At 51.1% G+C, this 22,675-nt stretch overlaps 2 protein-coding genes across 53 annotated transcripts in view; both read left to right on the plus strand.

Moving 5' to 3' along the window:
- Window positions 1-372: 372 nt before the first annotated feature.
- Window positions 373-11,921, plus strand: LOC118379560 (neutral cholesterol ester hydrolase 1-like). Of its 3 annotated transcripts, none has more exons than XM_052488798.1 (6): window positions 373-694; window positions 8,422-8,662; window positions 9,823-9,892; window positions 10,178-10,349; window positions 10,431-10,570; window positions 10,672-11,921. In XM_052488798.1, the coding sequence occupies exons 1-6, from the start codon at window positions 455-457 to the stop codon at window positions 11,156-11,158; spliced, it is 1,350 nt and encodes a 449-aa protein (XP_052344758.1). In that variant the 5' UTR covers window positions 373-454; the 3' UTR covers window positions 11,159-11,921. The 3 variants fall into 3 exon arrangements, with proteins under 3 accessions (XP_052344758.1, XP_052344760.1, XP_052344759.1); XM_052488799.1 differs by lacking the exon at window positions 373-694 and adding an exon at window positions 6,420-6,901; XM_052488800.1 differs by lacking the exons at window positions 373-694; window positions 8,422-8,662 and adding an exon at window positions 3,086-3,165.
- A 462-nt stretch (window positions 11,922-12,383) lies between these two features.
- Window positions 12,384-22,675, plus strand: part of LOC118382558 (propionyl-CoA carboxylase beta chain, mitochondrial-like) — a 23,068-nt gene continuing 12,776 nt past the window's right edge. For all 50 annotated transcript variants that reach the window (XM_052488826.1, XM_052488811.1, XM_052488815.1 and 47 more), the window contains exons 1-5: window positions 12,384-12,654; window positions 12,763-12,882; window positions 13,007-13,075; window positions 13,153-13,209; window positions 13,301-13,414. In XM_052488826.1, coding sequence (XP_052344786.1) covers window positions 12,409-12,654; window positions 12,763-12,882; window positions 13,007-13,075; window positions 13,153-13,209; window positions 13,301-13,414 — 606 coding nt within the window. In that variant the 5' untranslated portion in view covers window positions 12,384-12,408. The remainder of the gene's footprint in view (window positions 12,655-12,762; window positions 12,883-13,006; window positions 13,076-13,152; window positions 13,210-13,300; window positions 13,415-22,675) is intronic.

Raw genomic sequence — 22,675 nt, forward strand, 5'->3', positions numbered from 1 at the left:
AATCAATTAATTGAAAACAGCCAAAGTAAAAAATTACAAAAGTAATTGCCATAGATTGTTACGGACGAGGTCCTTGAACCAAAGTTGGTTGTAATTCAAGTCCTATGGGGTGGAAGTATTTCCTTTTTTTTTTAAAGTATTTATCTGCAAAGTTAATCAAAATGAATTGATAAAGTTTTTTAAAAAACCTAAACAAATTGCAGTGGATTCGAGGGATGTCTCTGGTCTCTGAACAATGTCAAATTGATTTGAGAGCGATGTCATGTGGTTAAGAAACTATTGACATGTTTCATTACCATGCAAAAGCAGGCGTCGCAGTTTGAAGACGTTACCGCTCAAGGGAGGGGAGCAACTTATTAGCTAAGAAAATACGACACCGAATTGCAAAAACAAGGGGTGTAACTTGTTCTCGGTCGTCAACTGGTTCAGAATATGTAATTTATATCATTCTTACATGTTCCGTTTAAGAGGTATTAACGAGCAAAGTCCGAATCTTGAATATACAGCTAACTACGTATCATGTTGTGGAGCTAATAATACTGGTGTTATAAAGATGAAGTTGTCTTCTATTGTAGTAACATTGCTATTAACGGTGGGTGTTTCTTATTACATCTATACACCGTTACCTGCTGCCATCGAGGATCATATGAAACTGATGCTGTTGGACGCCTTATTCCGTGCTATGCTGCAAGTGGTAAGAAACAAGAAGAATAGCTATAAGCGAAATCATACTTTACGTTGTAATAGCTTGACAGTTATTTATGGGTAATTCTGCAACTACGGGAACTTCTATGTCCTCAGAGTCCATTTTGGGGATTTTAGAAGGGAATTTTTTTTTAAATTCTTTATATGTTAAGTTCAAACTACAATCACCCCATATTTGTTTCAACAACCCACTATCGAGTATTTTGGCTTCTCATCAGATGCATTTTATACCTCAATTTCACTGTTCTGTCCTTGTCCCTGACCCAGACTTTTGAGCTTCGACTATGTTTTTCTATGAGAAAACATTCATAATTTCACATTATGTAATGTTATATTCTAGAGAAAGAGTCAATTAAATAAATCAACATATCAACATTTATTGTGAGTATGGCCTTTATATTGTTATTTACACAAAATATACCTGTCCTTTGGTAGGGGTGTCATTTCCACCACTGAGTGCAAATTCCTCAATATAAAGTTTTGTCAATAGAATGTTAACTTAGTTACCATAATAACATATTGTGACACTGAAGGACATGGCTGCAGAGGAAAGTTGTTCCAGATGTGATGTCCAGAAGTTGAAGAAAAATCGAGGTAAATATTGCCTGTGAGAATATTTGAATTGTCAGTCATTTCCAAACAGGCTACAACTTCTTTAATTTGTGGTAGAATTTAGATGTTTTAAATATATTTGATGTATTTAGTTTAGTGTAAACCATATGCTATGTAATGAATTTCCTCCTCTTCTTCCGAAGAGGAGAGGCGAAACGGATCAGAGGACCAATACGCGGCGTGGTAATTGTCCATGGTTCTTTTTAATGCGTTAAGGTACACATGAACAACTGACTACAAAAAAACAAGAAATGTGAAAACTCAAAACAGTCCTATCTGGTGCAAAGACAGAGACAGGAACAATCACCCACAAACACACAGTGAAACCCAGGCTACCTAAGTATGATTCTCAATCAGAAACAACTAATGACACCTGCCTCTGATTGAGAACCATACTAGGCCGAAACATAGAAATTCCGAAAACCTAGAAAAACAAACATAGACTGCCCACCCAACTCACGCCCTGACCATACTAACTAAATACAAAACACAGGAAATAAAGGTCAGAACGTGACATGCTAGCTGTAATACTGGCCAAAGCATGCTAAGCAATCTGTAATTTTTCTCCAATGTATAAGAAATGTGTTATAAAATCATTGTATGATATTTCATTTTCAACTCAAATGTTTAATGACGTGATGGAAATGACATTTGTCTGTCTGAGAAAAACTACAAAAATATATCAATTCCTGAATAGTACGATCACAGCCATGATCAGATATTATGTCTAGACAAATTAAAGACGATTATAATACTGTTCAAAATGGTGTTTCAATACATTTTCATTTCTGAAAGCTTGCCGGGCCAAAGTGCCCGAAGTTGCAGAATCTTCTTTACATTAACGAGTTGTAGGCAATGCAATGCTTTCTCTATCGCTCGACTTATGTATCCCAGTCAGGTGCAGCAGGTTTAGGCCTATTGGTTTGAGACACTGAATTGGAGGCTAAACTAGCTAGATAGTTTATAATGCAGTTAACATGTGACGTGTTGTAAAGCTAGCTAGTTAGTCTGAACAAGTAGAACATGTGAACTGATTTGGTGATAGACATAAAACAATGCTTTACTGTGCTTTCTCCATCCCTTGTGTGAAATCATATTTGGATAATTGATTTGAACTAGCTAAATACAGCACAAGCTAATTTCTAGTGTGTGTGTGTGTGTGTGTGTGTGTGTGTGTGTGTGTGTGTGTGTGTGTGTGTGTGTGTGTGTGTGTGTGTGTGTGTGTGTGTGTGTGTGTGTGTGTGTGTGTGTGGCCCTTCACCTAGATTTCACACAGTCATGGTGTAAGTAGTGCCTGGGGTAAATACACATAAACAAACATGCACATACACACTGGGGTGAACAGAGCACCTTTAGCTGATGTAACTTGTGTCAGTGGAGAAGAGAGCAACATTCACAACGTTGTCTAGACCCCAGGCTTTAGGCTAGTAGGTGAAAGGACCGACAGAGACCGATTGTTAAAAGGGGCCTTCACAAGTCACTCACTCTCACGTCAAAGCCCTAGCTCCTAGAACAGGGTTAGCATACTAAACTACCAGGGATACTCCAGCTCTCTCAGACCTCATTCAAAGGTCTATCTCTCTGTCCTTCTCTCTCCCACCCCCAGGGTGACTTGTGCCAGTGTCTGGGTCACCACATCCCATGGTTTCGGGGGCCATATCGGGGCCGGAGTCCCTGGGGGAGATGGCGGGAGGGCAGGGAGGCGGGGTGAGGGTGAGGGTGAGTGACGTGGACTTTGACAGAGTCCCGGTGCGCGTGTACGAGCCCCCCGCCGCAGAAGGAGGAGACGGGGTCTGAGGAGGGCTGTGATGTTCTACCATGGAGGAGGATGGGCCCTGGGGACCACCAGTAAGTGTGTGTATGTTTACCAGCATAAACACATCTAGTTCATGATGTAATCCTAATGTAACAACCTTTGGTTTCTCACTGTCATCCTCTCTCTTTTTCTCCTCCACTCCCCCATCTCTCTCTCTCTCCTCCTCTACTCCCCCCATCTGTCTCTCCTTCTCAACTCTCCCATCTCTCTCTTTCTCTCCTCCTCTACTCTGCCCATCTCTCTCTCCTTCTCCACTCCCCCATCTCTCTCTTTCTCTCCTCCTCTACTCCGCCCATCTCTCTCTCCTTCTCCACTCCCCTATCTCTCTCTTTCTCTCCTCTACTCTCCTCATCTCTTTCTCTCCTCTGCTCCCCTCATCTCTCTCTCCTTCTCTACTCTCACACCTCTCTCTTTCCCCTCTCCCTGTCTTCCTCTCAGAGATGGGGAGCTATGATGTCTTGTGTAGGCAGATGTCTGATGAGCTGAATGCAGTGGTTGTGTCTGTTGAGTAAGTGTCTCCTCTTTTCACACTATATTAGATTCAGATCTACACACACACACACTCAAAATTAAAGTCTTGGGTTCTTATAACGCCATAGTAACAAGTTAAGGTTTGGACAGAACTGTTATAAGTGTGTGTGTGTGTGTGTGTGTGTGTGTGTGTGTGTGTGTGTGTGTGTGTGTGTGTGTGTGTGTGTGTGTGTGTGTGTGTGTGTGTGTGTGTGTGTGTGTGTGTGTGTGTGTGTGTGTGTGTGTGTGTGTGTGTGTGTGTGTACCGTCTGGCTACACACACACACACACGTGTCTATGATGGCCAGGTTCACACACGTACATGTTCACACACACTGGCGCACATCTGCATGCACACACAGTCACACACAGTCACATACACACCTGTGTTAGTAACTCTTCTCTCTCTTTGTCCGTAGGTTCTGGCTGCTCTACCTGGGGGTTGATCCCTCTCTCCATCCCCTCCTCTTGTCCCCCTCCTTCCTCCATCATCCCTCCATCCCTCCCTCCCTCCGCTCCCATCTCAACTGGACCAACCTTCTGCCAGCCAAACACATGAAGCATTACAAGCATGTTGGCATGGAGATGGGGTCACAGGAGGTCACAGGGCAGGAGGGTGATCTTCTCCCGGGGTTGCTGGATGTCCGAGCTGCTGCTGGTTGGAGCAGGGGGTTCTGGGTAGAACGTCGCGAGCTTACATTGTAACATGTGAGTACGATGTGCTCAGAGACGATGGGTTGATGTACACCAGAAGGCTACAAGACGCTGGCGTCGCGGTTTCCAGCCATCACTATGACGACGGTTTCCACGGCGCCTTGAGTTTTGCTCACTGGACGTTTTTCTTCGATGTGGGGGAAAGAATGATCAGAGGATACATGGACTGGCTGCAGGAAAACCTCTAGTGTGTGTGTGTGTGTGTGTGTGTGTGTGTGTGTGTGTGTGTGTGTGTGTGTGTGTGTGTGTGTGTGTGTGTGTGTGTGTGTGTGTGTGTGTGTGTGTGTGTGTGTGTGTGTGTCTATGCAGCTGCAAACACAAAGCCATCTTGCAGTCAGAATTTCAGACCAATGTCCAGGTTAGACAAGCAGATGTTTATAGGGCTTTTAAACTGGGTTCAACCTGATTGTTGACATGATAACATACACCGGTTATTACCCAGTTCTGCTCTCCTGCGCCTGACTTCCCTGCAGCCAGTCACACACGTCTTACAGAAATTCACAGCCGAATATGGAGTCAGCAGGAGCAGGTTCCCCTGGTAAAGGGGTCGAGGAGCACGTCCGGGAGCACGCGGCGATTCTCCACCATCTCGGTGCTGCCATGGACCGCGTCGTCCAAACTATGGACCGCTGGGAGAGACAGGGAGTTCCTCCAGCGCCTCCACCAGCACAACCGGGGTCTCCACTACTCACCCCCTCTGCACCCGGTCCCTGTGGGATTCCTCTCGCCCTTCCCCCGGGAGTATGATGGGATGGCTGCACGCTGCCAGGGTTTTCTGTTGCAGGTGGATCTCTACCTGGCAACCGTCCACCCGGCTCCTTCGGGCCATGAGAAGGTGTCCGCCCTCATCTCGTGCCTCTGGATTAGAATGTCTCTCTTAATGGGATAAACTGGATCAAACTGGGTTGGACTGGTGTTTTAAACTGTGTTAGAATGTAAGAATATATAGGACTTAAAAGGTAGGGTCATACAACACGATCCCCTGGTGCTGTAAAAACAATAACAAAACTTGAAAATGAGGTATGTTCTTTAGACAGGGTATTGGGTGAGGACTTTTCAACCCACAACACTGAGAGCTTGATTGTTTTCCACTGAACACAATGATCTCAGTTGTCCCCAGTAAACTGCTGCTGGGTGTCAGTACTTTATGTACAATTATAATTGTAACACACACACACACACACAGCCGGTGCAATATAGACACTGAGTTTCAAAATGTCAACATATAGATGAGTGACACATGTATAATGTATGCAGTGGTGTAAAGTACGTAAGTAAAAATACTTCAAAGTAGTCGTTTCTTTTAGGTATCTATACTTTACTATTCATATTTTTGCCTACTTTTACTTCACTACATTCCTAAAGAAAATAATGTCCATTTTACACCATACATTTTTCCTGACTCCCAAAAGCACAATAACAGTTGGTAGTACTCATGAAAGTCACGTGGTGTGAAAGCTATTGACGTTTGAAGGAAGTCCATTCAATAGCATAGTCAGAAAATATGAAAGTATTTTCTGTAGATTGTACAGACAAGGTCCCTGAATAAATAACAGGTGGTTTTATTTATGAAACTCCTTAGGGGTGGAAGTTGTTTAAGTTTTAAGCAAGTATTTTTATTTATTTATTTATTGTTTTACATATAGTGATATTACATTTATAGAAAATAGCCCAAGTCAAAAACTGCTAAAGTAATTGCCTTATATTGTATCGATGAGGTCCATGAACCAAAACAAGTTGGTTCAAGTGATATGGGGTGGAAGCTATTGAAGTTAGAAACAAGTATTTTTTTTCATACATGAAAACGTTTTAATTGAAAACAGCCAAAATAAATAAAATAAAATAGTCATTGCCATAGACTGGACGGGCGAGGTCCCTGAACCAAAGTTGTTTCTATTCATCTAGTCCTATTGGGTGGAAGAATTTACGTTTTTTTTAAAGTATTTCTCTGTAAAGTGAATAAAAATGAATTGATAAAGTAAAAAAAAAATCTCTGCAAATTGCCCTGGATTTGATAGCGATGTCACGTGGTTAAGAAACTATTGACATGTTTCATTAACATGCAAAAGTAGGCGTCGCAGTTTTAAGACGTTACTGCTGAGCAGAGGAGATGGCAACGTTTTACATTTCGACTCTAAATAGAAAATACGACACCGAATTGCAAAAACAAGGCGTGCAACTTGTTCGCTATCGTCCGCGTATTCAGAATATGTCATTTCTATAATTATTGCATGTTCCATTTAGGTATTAACGAGCAAATTCCGAATCTTTAATATTAAAGCTAACTAACGTTACATCACACTGGACTTTGGCAGTGTTGTCACACTGACTGCACAGCCCTATGTTGCCGTTGATATACGTGTTCATGTTGGGGAGATTGCGAGCAATACTGGTGTTATAAAGATGAAGTTGTCTTCTATTGTAGTAACATTGCTATTAACGGTGGGTGTTTCTTATTACATCTATACACCGTTACCTGCTGCCATCGAGGATCATATGAAACTGATGCTGTTGGACGCCTTATTCCGTGCTATGCTGCAAGTGGTAAGAAACAAGAATAACTATAAACCCAATCATACTTTACATTGCATTAGCTTGACAGTTCTTTGTGTTAACGAGTAACGTTAGTAGGCAATGCAATACTTTCTCTATTACTCGACCTATGTATCTATCATGAATCAAGGTAAGACTCAGATGCAAGGCAGGCAGAGGTCGGTAATCCAGAGGTAGGTCAAAGGTAGAGGACGGCAGGCAGGCTCAGGTAGAGTGATCAGGCGGGTGGGCACAGGGTCAGGACAGGCAAGGGTCAAAAACCAGGAGGACGAGAAAAGAGAGACTGGGGACTGACACAAAACCGCTGGTTGACTTGACAAACAAGACGAACTGGCAACAGACAAACAGAGAACACAGGTATAAATACACTGGGGAAGATGAGCGACACTTGGAGGGGGGTGGAGACAATCACAAAGACAGGTGAAACAGATCAGGGTGTGACAGTATCCCAGTCAGGTGCAGCAGGTTTAGGCCTATTGGTTTGAGACACTGAATTGGAGGCTAAACTAGCTAGATAGTTTATAATGCAGTTAACATGTGACGTGTTGTAAAGCTAGCTAGTTAGTCTGAACAAGTAGAACATGTGAACTGATTTGGTGATAGACATAAAACAATGCTTTACTGTGCTTTCTCCATCCCTTGTGTGAAATCATATTTGGATAATTGATTTGAACTAGCTAAATACAGCACATGTGTCACGACTTCTGCCGAAGTCCGTTCCTCTCCTTGTTCGGGCGGCGGTTGACGTCACCGGTCTTCTAGCCATCGCCGATCCACCTTTCATTTTCCGTTTGTTTTGTCTTGTTTTCCCACACACCTGGTTTGTTCCCCCCCATGTCTGTGTGTGAAATTGTTTGTTGTAGATTGTTTGTGCACTCTGACTGGTTCGCGACGGGTTATATTGTACCCATATTTTGTTGTTCTGAGTGCCGTTGGTTTTTGCATATTAAACTGCTCCAGTTATTACCCAGTTCTGCTCTCCTGCACCTGACTTCCCTGCAGCCAGTCACACACCTTCTTACAACAAGATAATTTCTAGTGGGTGTGTGTGTGTGACCCTTCACCTAGATTTCACACAGTCATGGTGTAAGTAGTGCCTGGGGTAAATACACATAAACAAACACGCACATACACACTGGGGTGAACAGAGCACCTTTAGCTGATGTAACTTGTGTCAGTGGAGAAGAGAGCAACATTCACAACGTTGTCTAGACCCCAGGCTTTAGGCTAGTAGGTGAAAGGACCGACTGAGACAGATTGTTAAAAGGGGCCTTGGGGAGCCCTATTCTGGTCAAAGATCTGTGCTGACTTGCAAACTCCTATGGTGGTCATTGCCAAGGGTGTGACATTGACCATGTTGGTAGGACAGAACAAACACTCACTCTCAAGTCAAAGCCCTAGCTCCTAGAACAGGGTTAGCATACTAAACTACCAGGGATACTCCAGCTCTCTCAGACCTCATTCAAAGGTCTATCTCTCTGTCCTTCTCTCTCCCTCCCCCTCTCCCCCAGGGTGACCTGTGCCAGTGTCTGGGTCTCAGTCACCACATCACAGTGATTCGGGGGTCCACATTGGGGCTGGGGTCCCCGGGGGAGATGGCGGGAGGACAGGGAGGCGGGATGAGGGTGAGTGACGTGGACTTTGATAGAGTCCCGGTGCGCGTGTACGAGCCCGCCGAGGGGGGAGGAGACAGGGGTCTGAGGAGGGCTGTGATGTTCTACCATGGAGGAGGATGGGCCCTGGGGACCACCAGTAAGTGTGTGTATGTTTACCAGCATAAACACATCTAGTTCATGATGTAATCCTAATGTAACAACCTTTGGTTTTTCACTGTCTTCCTCTCTCTATCTCTCCTCTACTCCCCCATCTCTCTCTCTCTCCTCCTCTACTCCCCCCCATCTCTCTCTCCTTCTCCACTCCCCCATCTCTCTCTTTCTCTCCTCTACTCCCACATCTCTCTCTCTCTCTCTCTCTCTCTCTCTCTCTCTCTCTCTCCTTCTCTACTCCCCCATCACTCTCTCTTTCTCTCCTCTACTCCCTTCATCTCTCTTTCTCTCCTCTACTCCCCTCATCTCTCTCTCCTTCTCTACTCCCTTCATCTCTCTCTCCTTCTCTACTCCTCCATCTCTCTCCTTCTCTACTCCCTTCATCTCTCTCTCCTTCTCTACTCCCTTCATCTCTCTCTCCTTCTCTACTCCCCTCATCTCTCTCTCCTTCTCTACTCCCAATCTCTCTTTCTCTCCTCTACTCCCTTCATCTCTCTTTCTCTCCTCTACTCCCTTCATCTCTCTCTCCTTCTCTACTCCTCCATCTCTCTCCTTCTCTACTCCCCCATCTCTCTCTCCTTCTCTCTCCTTCTCTACTCCTCCATCTCTCCTTCTCTACTCCCCTCATCTCTCTCTCCATCTCTCTCCTTCTCTACTCCCCCATCTCTCTCTTTCTCTCCTTCTCTACTCCCCCATCTCTCTCTTTCTCTCCTCCTCTACTCCCCCATCTCGCTCTCCTCCTCTACTCCCCCATCTCTCTCTCCTTCTCTACTCCCCCATCTCTCTCTTTCTCTCCTCCTCTACTCCCCCATCTCTCTCTTCTCCTCTACTCACCCATCTCTCTCCTTCTCTACTCCCCCATCTCTCTCTTCTCCTCTACTCACCCATCTCTCTCCTCCTCTACTCCCCCATCTCTCTCTCCTTCTCTACTCTCCTCATCTCTCTCTTTCTCTCCTCCTCTACTCCCCCATCTCTCTCTCCTTCTCTACTCCCCCATCACTCTCTCTTTCTCTCCTCTACTCCCCTCATCTCTCTCTTTCTCTCCTCTACTCCCCTCATCTCTCTTTCTCTCCTCTACTCCCCCATCTCTCTCTCCTTCTCTACTCTCACACCTCTCTCTTCCCCCTCTCCCTGTCTTCCTCTCAGAGATGGGGAGCTATGATGTCTTGTGTAGGCAGATGTCTGATGAGCTGAATGCAGTGGTTGTGTCTGTTGAGTAAGTGTCTCCTGTTTTCACACTGTATTAGCTTCAGTTCTACACACACACACACACACACACACACACACACACACACACACACACACACACACACACACACACACACACACACACACACACACACACACACACACACACACACACACACACACACACACTCAACAGGACAGTATTGGGTTCTTATAACGCTATATTTACAAGTTAAGGTTTGGACAGAACTGTTAAAAGGATTAAAAAGTGTTTTTTGTACATTTTACCATAAGTGTGTGTGTGTGTGTGTAGGTACCGTCTGGCTCCAGAAGTGCATTTCCCTGTGCAGTATGAGGACTGTCTGGCTGCGGCCAAGCACTTCTTGGAGCCGGGCATTCTGGGAAAGTTGTCTGTGGATCCACAGCGCGTGGCCGTGTCAGGCGACAGCGCTGGAGGAAACCTGGCTGCAGCGGTCGCACAGCAGGTACACACACACACACACACACACACACACACACACACGTGTCTACACAGACACACTAACACACTCTCCCTGTCTTCACAGATCTCGGTAGATGACAGTGTGAGTGTGAAGTTCAGTGTTCAGGCGTTAATCTACCCAGTCCTCCAGGGTATAGACCTCAACACTCCATCCTACCAACAGAACCACAACATGCCCATGCTACACCGCTCTATGATGGCCAGGTACACACACGTACATGTTCACACACACTGGTGCACATCTGCACACACACACAGTCACACACACACCTGTGTTAGTAACTCTTCTCTCTCTTTGTCCGTAGGTTCTGGCTGCTCTACCTGGGGGTTGATACCTCTCTCCATCCCCTCCTCTTGTCCCCCTCCTTCCTCCATCATCCATCCATCCCTCCCTCCCTCCGCTCCCATCTCAACTGGACCAACCTTCTGCCAGCCAAACACATGAAGCATTACAAGCCTGTTGGCATGGAGATGGGGTCACAGGAGGTCACAGGGCAGGAGGGTGATATTCTGTCGGGGTTGCTGGATGTCCGAGCGGCGCCACTGATGGCGGATCAGGGGGTTCTGGGTAGAACGCCGCGAGCTTACATTGTAACATGTGAGTACGATGTGCTCAGAGATGATGGGTTGATGTACACCAGGAGGCTACAAGACGCTGGCGTCGCGGTTTCCAGCCATCACTATGACGATGGTTTCCACGGCGCCTTGAGTTTTGCTCACTGGCCGTTTTTCTTCGATGTGGGGGAAAGAATGATCAGAGGATACATGGACTGGCTGCAGGAAAACCTCTAGAGTGTGTGTGTGTGTGTGTGTGTGTGTGTGTGTGTGTGTGTGTGTGTGTGTGTGTGTGTGTGTGTGTGTAGCTGCAAACACAAAGCCATCTTGCAGTCAGAATTTCAGACCAATGTCCAGGTTAGACAAGCAGATAAGGCTTTTAAACTGGGTTCAACCTGATTGTTGACCTCGGTTAGAATGTCTCTCTTACTGGGTTAAACTGGATCAAACTGGGTTGGACTGGTGTTTTAAACTGTGTTAGAATGTAAGAATATAACACAGACACCATTCCCTGATTGTAGCTGTTTGCACTCTGGGGTGTGTGTGTGTGTGTGTCACAATAAGTTTGGTTCAGTTAAACCCAGACACATGTCATCCTATCCCAGCTCTGCTCACCTGACCTGAACAATACATATGCAGTATGTTATCGGTCTGTCAAACTAATACTCTAAAATAAACTTCCATCTAAGCCAATCAATGCGCAGTGTTAGAATGTAGTAATCTGGGTAATGGAAAAACAATGAGGACTTAAAAGGTAGGGTCATACAACACGATCCCCTGGTGCTGTAAAAACAATAACAAAACTTGAAAATGAGGTATGTTCTTTAGACAGGGTATTGGGTGAGCACTTTTCAACCCACAACACTGAGAGCTTGATTGTTTTCCACTGAACAGAATGATCTCAGTTGTCCCCAGTAACTGCTGCTGGTACTTTATGTACAATTATGATTGTAATGGTTGATAGATGTTTTAACCCTCCAATAAATATTGATCAGTTTGAGTGTTTCTCTTGTTTTAGACTGTAGGCCTACACACACACAGACAGTGCATTTTAGACATAGGTTTCAAAACGATTTCAACATATAGATGAGTGACACATGTATAATGCATGATACATTTAACATGTTGCTTATTCTACCAATCCAATGATGTTAGCTCTACAACAGTGCTTAGGAAGGGAGTTGTGGCTAGGAGGGAAGGGGCAAAGGGCGTTGGTCAGAGCGACCAATCACAGAGGAGATACCAAACCAACTTTCGGGGAAGTGTAGTTTGTATTTCCATGACATTGATACCACAAACTTTAAAGCTCCAACCTCTCAAGGTTGACCTATCATATACGGTTCTTAATATGTTGACAAAGGAAGTCAATCCCTATCCAGATCTACCTCGTTTTTGACTGGCCATTCAAAAAATTACTTCTGGTGATTGGCTCAAACGCGCGTCACTTTTACACAGTCCCCACCCACTAATACGTCAGTCAGACAACAATGGCGGCCTTCGCTGTAGCACGGAGCAGCTGCGGTCTGCTTTCCGGACTAAAAGCTTCTTTTAAAACATTCGGACAGGTAAAACATGGCGTGGCTTCGGCAGCCGTTGCACAGTCCGAGCTGCAGCAACAGTCGCGGCGGTGGTATTCCGTTAGTCATCTCTCCGTTCAGGAGAGGATAGACAGAAAGAGGAATGCTGCGCTGATCGGAGGAGGTCAGAAGAGAATTGACGCGCAACACAAAAGGGTAAATAATCTGAGCATGCGCAGGTGTGTCAGTTTTATGGTGTATTTATCTGTTTGCCTGTCTGTCGGTCCGTTTAACGTTTTGTCTGTGTAATGATCTTCTCCACAGGGGAAGCTGACAGCCAGAGAGAGAGTTGAGCTCCTGTTGGATAAGGACTCGTTTGTAGAGTGTGACATGTTTGTGGAACATCGCTGCTCTGACTTCGGCATGGAAGAGGACCACAACAAGGTAACACTTCACCATAGAGGTTCCTACGTTTTATCCAGCCTATGGACACAATGGAATAAACTGATTCATTTTTTAAAATGTTGATTCAGTCATCAACATGGTTTCAGCTTCCCTCTACCTCTAGTTCGCAGGGGACAGTGTGGTGACTGGACAGGGGAGGATCAACGGAAGGCTGGTGTATGTCTTCAGTCAGGTACACACACACACACGCACACGCACGCAAGTAGTTACCATTCATTTTCATAATAAATGTCTCTTGCTCTGTCTTAGGACTTCACAGTATTTGGAGGCAGTCTGTCTGGGGCTCACGCACAGAAGATCTGTAAGGTAGGAGGACGGGCTCACTCTCCAGGGACTGGTGGTTCACACCACTCCTGCTTCTCATTCATGACTTCTTGTCACATCCCTTTGTCTGTAGATCATGGACCAGGCCATGATGGTGGGTGCTCCAGTCATTGGTCTAAACGACTCTGGCGGAGCCAGGATACAGGAGGGGGTGGAGTCACTGGCTGGATACGCTGACATCTTCCTGGTAATGGGGCGGGGCTTGATTAGACTGGTTACTGGGATGAGGATGGCAACAAATAAATGACATTGCTTCTAAATGTACTCTCTCTCTCCGGTCTCTCGCTCTCTTCCTGTCTCTCCCGGTCTCTCGCTCTCTTCCTGTCTCTCGCTCACTTCCTGTCTCTCCCGGTCTCTCGCTCTCTTCCTGTCTCTCCCGGTCTCTCGCTCTCTCCCGGTCTCTCGCTCTCTCCCGGTCTCTCGCTCTCTCCCGGTCTCTCGCTCTCTCCCGGTCTCTCGCTCTCTTCCTGTCTCTCCCGGTCTCTCGCTCTCTTCCTGTCTCTCCCGGTCTCTCGCTCTCTCCCGGTCTCTCGCTCTCTTCCTGTCTCTCCCGGTCTCTCGCTCTCTTCCTGTCTCTCCCGGTCTCTCGCTCTCTCCCGGTCTCTCGCTCTCTTCCTGTCTCTCCCGGTCTCTCGCTCTCTCCCGGTCTCTCGCTCTCTTCCTGTCTCTCCCGGTCTCTCGCTCTCTCCCGGTCTCTCGCTCTCTCCCGGTCTCTCGCTCTCTTCCTGTCTCTCCCGGTCTCTCGCTCTCTCCCGGTCTCTCGCTCTCTTCCTGTCTCTCCCGGTCTCTCGCTCTCTTCCTGTCTCTCCCGGTCTCTCGCTCTCTCCCGGTCTCTCGCTCTCTCCCTGTCTCTCCCGGTCTCTCGCTCTCTCCCGGTCTCTCGCTCTCTTCCTGTCTCTCCCGGTCTCTCGCTCTCTCCCGGTCTCTCGCTCTCTTCCTGTCTCTCCCGGTCTCTCGCTCTCTCCCGGTCTCTCGCTCTCTTCCTGTCTCTCCCGGTCTCTCGCTCTCTCCCGGTCTCTCGCTCTCTTCCTGTCTCTCCCGGTCTCTCGCTCTCTCCCGGTCTCTCGCTCTCTTCCTGTCTCTCCCGGTCTCTCGCTCTCTCCCGGTCTCTCGCTCTCTCCCGGTCTCTCGCTCTCTTCCGGTCTCTCCCGGTCTCTCGCTCTCTCCCGGTCTCTCGCTCTCTCCCTGTCTCTCCCGGTCTCTCGCTCTCTTCCTGTCTCTCGCTCTCTTCCTGTCTCTCCCGGTCTCTCGCTCTCTTCCTGTCTCTCCCGGTCTCTCGCTCTCTTCCTGTCTCTCCCGGTCTCTCGCTCTCTTCCTGTCTCTCCCGGTCTCTCGCTCTCTTCCTGTCTCTCCCGGTCTCTCGCTCTCTTCCTGTCTCTCCCGGTCTCTCGCTCTCTTCCTGTCTCTCCCGGTCTCTCGCTCTCTTCCTGTCTCTCGCTCTCTTCCTGTCTCTCGCTCTCTTCCTGTCTCTCGCTCTCTTCCTGTCTCTCGCTCTCTTCCTGTCTCTCGCTCTCTTCCTGTCTCTTCCTGTCTCTCGCTCTCTTCCTGTCTCTCCCGGTCTCTCGCTCTCTTCCTGTCTCTCCCGGTCTCTCGCTCTCTTCCTGTCTCTCCCGGTCTCTCGCTCTCTTCCTGTCTCTCCCGGTCTCTCGCTCTCTTCCTGTCTCTCCCGGTCTCTCGCTCTCTTCCTGTCTCTCCCGGTCTCTCGCTCTCTTCCTGTCTCTCCCGGTCTCTCGCTCTCTTCCTGTCTCTCCCGGTCTCTCGCTCTCTTCCTGTCTCTCCCGGTCTCTCGCTCTCTTCCTGTCTCTCCCGGTCTCTCGCTCTCTTCCTGTCTCTCCCGGTCTCTCGCTCTCTTCCTGTCTCTCCCGGTCTCTCGCTCTCTTCCTGTCTCTCCCGGTCTCTCGCTCTCTTCCTGTCTCTCCCGGTCTCTCGCTCTCTTCCTGTCTCTCCCGGTCTCTCGCTCTCTTCCTGTCTCTCCCGGTCTCTCGCTCTCTTCCTGTCTCTCCCGGTCTCTCGCTCTCTTCCTGTCTCTCCCGGTCTCTCGCTCTCTTCCTGTCTCTCCCGGTCTCTCGCTCTCTTCCTGTCTCTCCCGGTCTCTCGCTCTCTTCCTGTCTCTCCCGGTCTCTCGCTCTCTTCCTGTCTCTCCCGGTCTCTCGCTCTCTTCCTGTCTCTCCCGGTCTCTCGCTCTCTTCCTGTCTCTCGCTCTCTTCCTGTCTCTCGCTCTCTTCCTGTCTGTCTCTCGCTCTCTCCCGGTCTCTCGCTCTCTTCCTGTCTCTCCCGGTCTCTCGCTCTCTTCCTGTCTCTCCCGGTCTCTCGCTCTCTTCCTGTCTCTCCCGGTCTCTCGCTCTCTTCCTGTCTCTCCCGGTCTCTCGCTCTCTTCCTGTCTCTCCCGGTCTCTCGCTCTCTTCCTGTCTCTCCCGGTCTCTCGCTCTCTTCCTGTCTCTCCCGGTCTCTCGCTCTCTTCCTGTCTCTCCGGTCTCTCGCTCTCTTCCTGTCTCTCCCGGTCTCTCGCTCTCTTCCTGTCTCTCGCTCTCTTCCTGTCTCTCGCTCTCTTCCTGTCTCTCCCGGTCTCTCGCTCTCTTCCTGTCTCTCCCGGTCTCTCGCTCTCTTCCTGTCTCTCCCGGTCTCTCGCTCTCTTCCTGTCTCTCCCGGTCTCTCGCTCTCTTCCTGTCTCTCCCGGTCTCTCGCTCTCTTCCTGTCTCTCCGGTCTCTCGCTCTCTTCCTGTCTCTCCCGGTCTCTCGCTCTCTTCCTGTCTCTCCCGGTCTCTCGCTCTCTTCCTGTCTCTCCCGGTCTCTCGCTCTCTTCCTGTCTCTCCCGGTCTCTCGCTCTCTTCCTGTCTCTCCCGGTCTCTCGCTCTCTTCCTGTCTCTCCCGGTCTCTCGCTCTCTTCCTGTCTCTCCCGGTCTCTCGCTCTCTTCCTGTCTCTCCCGGTCTCTCGCTCTCTTCCTGTCTCTCCCGGTCTCTCGCTCTCTTCCTGTCTCTCCCGGTCTCTCGCTCTCTTCCTGTCTCTCCCGGTCTCTCGCTCTCTTCCTGTCTCTCCCGGTCTCTCGCTCTCTTCCTGTCTCTCCCTGTCTCTCGCTCTCTTCCTGTCTCTCCCGGTCTCTCGCTCTCTTCCTCTCCTCTCTCGCTCTCTTCCTGTCTCTCCCGGTCCCGCTCTCTTCCTGTCTCCCGGTCTCTCGCTCTCTTCCTGTCTCTCCCGGTCTCTCGCTCTCTTCCTGTCTCTCCCGGTCTCTCTCGCTCTCTTCCTGTCTCTCCCGGTCTCTCGCTCTCTTCCTGTCTCTCCCGGTCTCTCGCTCTCTTCCTGTCTCTCCCGGTCTCTCGCTCGCTCTCTTCCTGTCTCTCTCTCCCGGTCTCTCTCGCTCTCTTCCTGTCTCTCCGGTCTCTCGCTCTCTTCCTGTCTCTCCCGGTCTCTCGCTCTCTTCCTGTCTCTCCCGGTCTCTCTCTTTCTGTCTCTCTTCCTGTCTCTCCCGGTCTCTCTCGCTCTCTTCCTGTCTCTCCCGGTCTCTCGCTCGCTCTCTTCCTGTCTCTCCCGGTCTCTCGCTCTCTTCCTGTCTCTCCCGGTCTCTCGCTCTCTTCCTGTCTCTCCCGGGCTCTCTTCCTGTCTCTCCCGGTCTCTCGCTCTCTTCCTGTCTCTCCCGGTCTCTCGCTCTCTTCCTGTCTTCCTGTCTCTCGCTCTCTTCCGGTCTCTCCCGTCTCTCTCGCTCTCTTCCTGTCTCTCCCGGTCTCTCGCTCTCTTCCTGTCTCTCCCGGTCTCTCCTGCTCTCTTCCTGTCTCTCCCGGTCTCTCGCTCTTCTTCCTGTCTCTCCCGGGTCTCTCGCTCTCTTCCTGTCTCTCCCGGTCTCTCGCTCTCTTCCTGTCTCTCCGGTCTCTGCTCTCTTCCTGTCTCTCCCGGTCTCTCTCGCTCTCTTCCTGTCTCTCCCGGTCTCTCGCTCGCTCTCTTCCTGTCTCTCCCGCTCTCTTCCTGTCTCTCCCGGTCTCTCGCTCTCTTCCTGTCTCTCCCGGTCTCTCGCTCTCTTCCTGTCTCTCCCGGTCTCTCGCTCTCTTCCTGTCTCTCCCGGTCTCTCGCTCTCTTCCTGTCTCTCCCGGTCTCTCTCGCTCTCTTCCTGTCTCTCCCGGTCTCTCGCTCGCTCTCTTCCTGTCTCTCCCGGTCTCTCGCTCGCTCTCTTCCTGTCTCTCCCGGTCTCTCGCTCGCTCTCTTCCTGTCTCTCCCGGTCTCTCGCTCGCTCTCTTCCGGTCTCTCCCAGTCTCTCGGTCTCTTCCGGTCTCTCCCGGTCTCTCTTCCTGTCTCTCCTGGTCTCTCTTCCTGTCTCTCCTGGTCTCTCTTCCTGTCTCTCCTGGTCTCTCTTCCTGTCTCTCGCTCTCTTCCTGTCTCTCGCTCTCTTCCTGTCTCTCGCTCTCTTCCTGTCTCTCGCTCTCTTCCTGTCTCTCTCGCTCTCTTCCTGTCTCTCTCGCTCTCTTCCTGTCTCTCCGCTCTCTTCTCTCTCTCGCTCTCTTCCTGTCTCTCGCTCTCTTCCTGTCTCTCTCGGCTCTCTTCCTGTCTCTCTCGCTCTCTTCCTGTCTCTCTCGCTCTCTTCCTGTCTCTCTCGCTCTCTTCCTGTCTCTCTCGCTCTCTTCCTGTCTCTCTCGCTCTCTTCCTGTCTCTCGCTCTCTTCCTGTCTCTCGCTCTCTTCCTGTCTCTCCCGGTCTCTCGCTCTCTTCCTGTCTCTCCCGGTCTCTCGCTCTCTTCCTGTCTCTCCCGGTCTCTCGCTCTCTTCCTGTCTCTCCCGGTCTCTCGCTCTCTTCCTGTCTCTCCCGGTCTCTCGCTCTCTTCCTGTCTCTCCCGGTCTCTCGCTCTCTTCCTGTCTCCCTCGCTCTCTTCCTGTCTCTTCCTGTCTCTCGCTCTCTTCCTGTCTCTCCCGGTCTCTCGCTCTTCCTTCTCTCGCTCTCTTCCTGTCTCTCCCGTCTCTCGCTCTCTTCCTTCTCTGTCTCTCCTGTCTCTCTCTTCCTGTCTCCCGCTCTCTTCCGGTCTCTCGCTCTCTTCCTGTCTCTCTCGCTCTCTTCCTGTCTCTCGCTCTCTTCCTGTCTCTCGCTCTCTTCCTGTCTCTCGCTCTCTTCCTGTCTCCCGGCTCTCTTCCTGTCTCTCTCGCTCTCTTCCTGTCTCTCCCGCTCTCTTCCTGTCTCTCGCTCTCTTCCTGTCTCTCTCGCTCTCTTCCTGTCTCTCTCCCGCTCTCTTCCTGTCTCTCTCCTTCCTGTCTCTCGCTCTCTTCCTGTCTCTCCCGGTCTCTCGCTCTCTCCTGTCTCTTCCTGTCTCTCGCTCTCTTCCTGTCTCTCGCTCTCTTCCTGTCTCTCGCTCTCTTCCTGTCTCTCCCGGTCTCTCGCTCTCTTCCTGTCTCTCCCGGTCTCTTCCTGTCTCTCCCTGGTCTCTCGCTCTCTTCCTGTCTCTCCCGGTCTCTCGCTCTCTTCCTGTCTCTCCGTCTCTCTTCCTCTTCTGTCTCTCCCGGTCTCTCGCTCTCTTCCTGTCTCTCCCGGTCTCTCGCTCTCTTCCTGTCTCTCCCGGTCTCTCTCTTCCTGTCTCTCGCTCTCCCGGTCTCTCGCTCTCTCCCGGTCTCTCGCTCTCTTCCTGTCTCTCCCGGTCTCTCGCTCTCTTCCTGTCTCTCCGGTCTCTCGCTCTCTTCCTGTCTCTCCCGGTCTCTCGCTCTCCCGGTCTCTCGCTCTCTTCCTGTCTCTCCCGGTCTCTCGCTCTCTCCCGGTCTCTCGCTCTCTTCCTGTCTCTCCCGGTCTCTCGCTCTCTCCCGGTCTCTCGCTCTCTTCTCTCCCGGTCTCTCGCTCTCTTCCTGTCTCTCCCGGTCTCTCGCTCTCTTCCTGTCTCTCCCGGTCTCTCGCTCTCTTCCTGTCTCTCCCGGTCTCTCGCTCTCTTCCTGTCTCTCCCGGTCTCTCGCTCTCTTCCTGTCTCTCCCGGTCTCTCGCTCTCTTCCTGTCTCTCCCGGTCTCTCGCTCTCTTCCTGTCTCTCCCGGTCTCTCGCTCTCTTCCTGTCTCTCCCGGTCTCTCGCTCTCTTCCTGTCTCTCCCGGTCTCTCGCTCTCTTCCTGTCTCTCGCTCTCTTCCTGTCTCTCGCTCTCTTCCTGTCTCTCGCTCTCTTCCTGTCTCTCGCTCTCTTCCTGTCTCTCGCTCTCTTCCTGTCTCTCGCTCTCTTCCTGTCTCTCCCGGTCTCTCGCTCTCTTCCTGTCTCTCGCTCTCTTCCTGTCTCTTGCTCTCTTCCTGTCTCTCCCGGTCTCTCGCTCTCTTCCTGTCTCTCCCGGTCTCTTCCTGTCTCTCCCGGTCTCTTCCTGTCTCTCGCTCTCTTCCTGTCTCTCTCGCTCTCTTCCTGTCTCTCCCGGTCTCTCGCTCTCTTCCTGTCTCTCGCTCTCTTCCTGTCTCTCTCGCTCTCTTCCTGTCTCTCCCGGTCTCTCGCTCTCTTCCTGTCTCTCTCGCTCTCTTCCTGTCTCTCCCGGTCTCTCGCTCTCTTCCTGTCTCTCCCGGTCTCTCGCTCTCTTCCCTGTCTCTCCCGGTCTCTCGCTCTCTCCCGGTCTCTCGCTCTCTTCCTGTCTCTCCCGGTCTCTCGCTCTCTTCCTGTCTCTCGCTCTCTTCCTGTCTCTCGCTCTCTTCCTGTCTCTTGCTCTCTTCCTGTCTCTCCCGGTCTCTCGCTCTCTTCCTGTCTCTCCCGGTCTCTTCCTGTCTCTCCCGGTCTCTCGCTCTCTTCCTGTCTCTCCCGGTCTCTCCGCTCTCTCCTGTCTCTCCGGTCTCTCGCTCTCTTCCTGTCTCTCCCGGTCTCTCGCTCTCTTCCTGTCTCTCCCGGTCTCTCTCGCTCCTCTCTCCTGTCTCTCTCCCGGTCTCTCGCGCTCTCTTCCTGTCTCTCCCGGTCTCTCTCTTCTTCCTGTCTCTCCCGGTCCCGGTCTCTCCCGTCTCTCTTCTTCCTGTCTCTCCCGGTCTCTCTTCCGCTCTCTTCCTGTCTCCCCTCTCTCGCTCTCTTCGGTCTCTCCCGTCTCTCTCTTCCGGTCTCTCGCTCTTCCTGTCTCTGTCTCTCTCCGGTCTCTCGCTCTCTTCCTGTCTCTCCCGGTCTCTCGCTCTCTTCCCGGTCTCTCGCTCTCTTCCTGTCTCTCCCGGTCTCTCGCTCTCTTCCTGTCTCTCCCGGTCTCTCGCTCTCTTCCTGTCTCTCCCGGTCTCTCGCTCTCTCCCGGTCTCTCGCTCTCTTCCTGTCTCTCCCGGTCTCTCGCTCTCTTCCTGTCTCTCCCGGTCTCTCGCTCTCTTCCTGTCTCTCGCTCTCTTCCTGTCTCTCCCGGTCTCTCGCTCTCTTCCTGTCTCTCGCTCTCTTCCTGTCTCTCTTCCTGTCTCTCGCTCTCTTCCTGTCTCTCCCGGTCTCTCGCTCTCTTCCTGTCTCTCCCGGTCTCTCGCTCTCTTCCTGTCTCTCCCGGTCTCTCGCTCTCTTCCTGTCTCTCCCGGTCTCTCGCTCTCTTCCTGTCTCTCCCGGTCTCTCGCTCTCTTCCTGTCTCTCCCGGTCTCTCGCTCTCTCCTGTCTCTCGCTCTCTTCCTGTCTCTCCCGGTCTCTCGCTCTCTTCCTGTCTCTCCCGCTCTCTTCCTGTCTCTCCCGGTCTCTCGCTCTCTCCTGTCTCTCGCTCTCTTCCTGTCTCTCCCGGTCTCTCGCTCTCTTCCTGTCTCTCCCGGTCTCTCGCTCTCTCCCGGTCTCTCGCTCTCTTCCTGTCTCTCCGGTCTCTCGCTCTCTTCCTGTCTCTCCCGGTCTCTCGCTCTCTTCCTGTCTCTCCCGGTCTCTCGCTCGCTCTCTTCCTGTCTCTCCCGGTCTCTCTTCCGGTCTCTCGCTCTCTTCCTGTCTCTCCCGGTCTCTCGCTCTCTTCCTGTCTCTCCTCTCTTCTGTCTCTCCCGGTCTCTCGCTCTCTTCCTGTCTCCCGGTCTCTTCCTGTCTCTCCCGGTCTCTCGCTCCTCTTCCTCTCTTCCTGTCTCTCCCGCTCTCTTCCTGTCTCTCGCTCTCTTCCTGTCTCTCCCGGTCTCTCGCTCTCTTCCTGTCTCTCCCGGTCTCTCGCTCTCTTCCTGTCTCTCCCGGTCTCTCGCTCTCTTCCTGTCTCTCCCGGTCTCTCGCTCTCTTCCTGTCTCTCCCGTCTCTCTCTCTTCCTGTCTCTCCCGGTCTCTCGCTCTCTTCCTGTCTCTCCCGGTCTCTCGCTCTCTTCCTGTCTCTTCCTGTCTCTCGCTCTCTTCCTGTCTCTCCCGGTCTCTTCCTGTCTCTCGCTCTCTTCCTGTCTCTCCCGGTCTCTTCCTGTCTCTCGCTCTCTTCCTGTCTCTCCCGGTCTCTTCCTGTCTCTCGCTCTCTTCCTGTCTCTCCCGGTCTCTTCCTGTCTCTCGCTCTCTTCCTGTCTCTCCCGGTCTCTTCCTGTCTCTCGCTCTCTTCCTGTCTCTCCCGGTCTCTTCCTGTCTCTCGCTCTCTTCCTGTCTCTCCCGGTCTCTTCCTGTCTCTCGCTCTCTTCCTGTCTCTCCCGGTCTCTTCCTGTCTCTCGCTCTCTTCCTGTCTCTCCCGGTCTCTTCCTGTCTCTCGCTCTCTTCCTGTCTCTCGCTCTCTTCCTGTCTCTCGCTCTCTTCCTGTCTCTCGCTCTCTTCCTGTCTCTCGCTCTCTTCCTGTCTCTCGCTCTCTTCCTGTCTCTCGCTCTCTTCCTGTCTCTCGCTCTCTTCCTGTCTCTCGCGCTCTTCCTGTCTCTGCTCTTCCTGTCTCTCGCTCTCTTCCTGTCTCTCGCTCTCTTCCTGTCTCTCCCGGTCTCTCGCTCTCTTCCTGTCTCTCCCGGTCTCTCGCTCTCTTCCTGTCTCTCCCGGTCTCTCGCTCTCTCCCGGTCTCTCGCTCTCTTCCTGTCTCTCCCGCTCTCTTCCTCTCTCCCGGTCTCTCGCTCTCTTCCTGTCTCTCCCGGTCTCTCTCCCGGTCTCTCGCTTCTTCCTGTCTCTGTCTCTCGCTCTCTTCCTGTCTCTCCCGGTCTCTCGCTCTCTTCCTGTCTCTCCCGGTCTCTCGCTCTCTTCCTGTCTCTCCCGGTCTCTCGCTCTCTTCCTGTCTCTCCCGGTCTCTCGCTCTCTTCCTGTCTCTCCCGGTCTCTCGCTCTCTTCCTGTCTCTCCCGGTCTCTCGCTCTCTTCCTGTCTCTTCCTGTCTCTCGCTCTTCTTCCTGTCTCTTCCTGTCTCTCGCTCTCTTCCTGTCTCTCCGGTCTCTTCCTGTCTCTCGCTCTCTTCCTGTCTCTCCCGGTCTCTTCCTGTCTCTCGCTCTCTTCCTGTCTCTCCCGGTCTCTTCCTGTCTCTCGCTCTCTTCCTGTCTCTCCCGGTCTCTTCCTGTCTCTCGCTCTCTTCCTGTCTCTCCCGGTCTCTTCCTGTCTCTCGCTCTCTTCCTGTCTCTCCCGGTCTCTTCCTGTCTCTCGCTCTCTTCCTGTCTCTCCCGGTCTCTTCCTGTC

Source organism: Oncorhynchus keta, chromosome 30 (assembly GCF_023373465.1).
Source record: "Oncorhynchus keta strain PuntledgeMale-10-30-2019 chromosome 30, Oket_V2, whole genome shotgun sequence".
Lineage (NCBI taxonomy): Eukaryota > Metazoa > Chordata > Actinopteri > Salmoniformes > Salmonidae > Oncorhynchus > Oncorhynchus keta.

Bases quoted from the DNA above. Each gene is read 5' to 3' on its own strand.
- LOC118379560 (XM_052488798.1), top strand. From the start codon at position 455: ATGTTCCGTTTAAGAGGTATTAACGAGCAAAGTCCGAATCTTGAATAT. The intron at 9,893-10,177 runs GTAAGTGTCTCC...GTGTGTGTGTAG, and splicing joins GCAGTGGTTGTGTCTGTTGA to GTACCGTCTGGCTCCAGAAG. The intron at 10,571-10,671 runs GTACACACACGT...CTTTGTCCGTAG, and splicing joins CACCGCTCTATGATGGCCAG to GTTCTGGCTGCTCTACCTGG.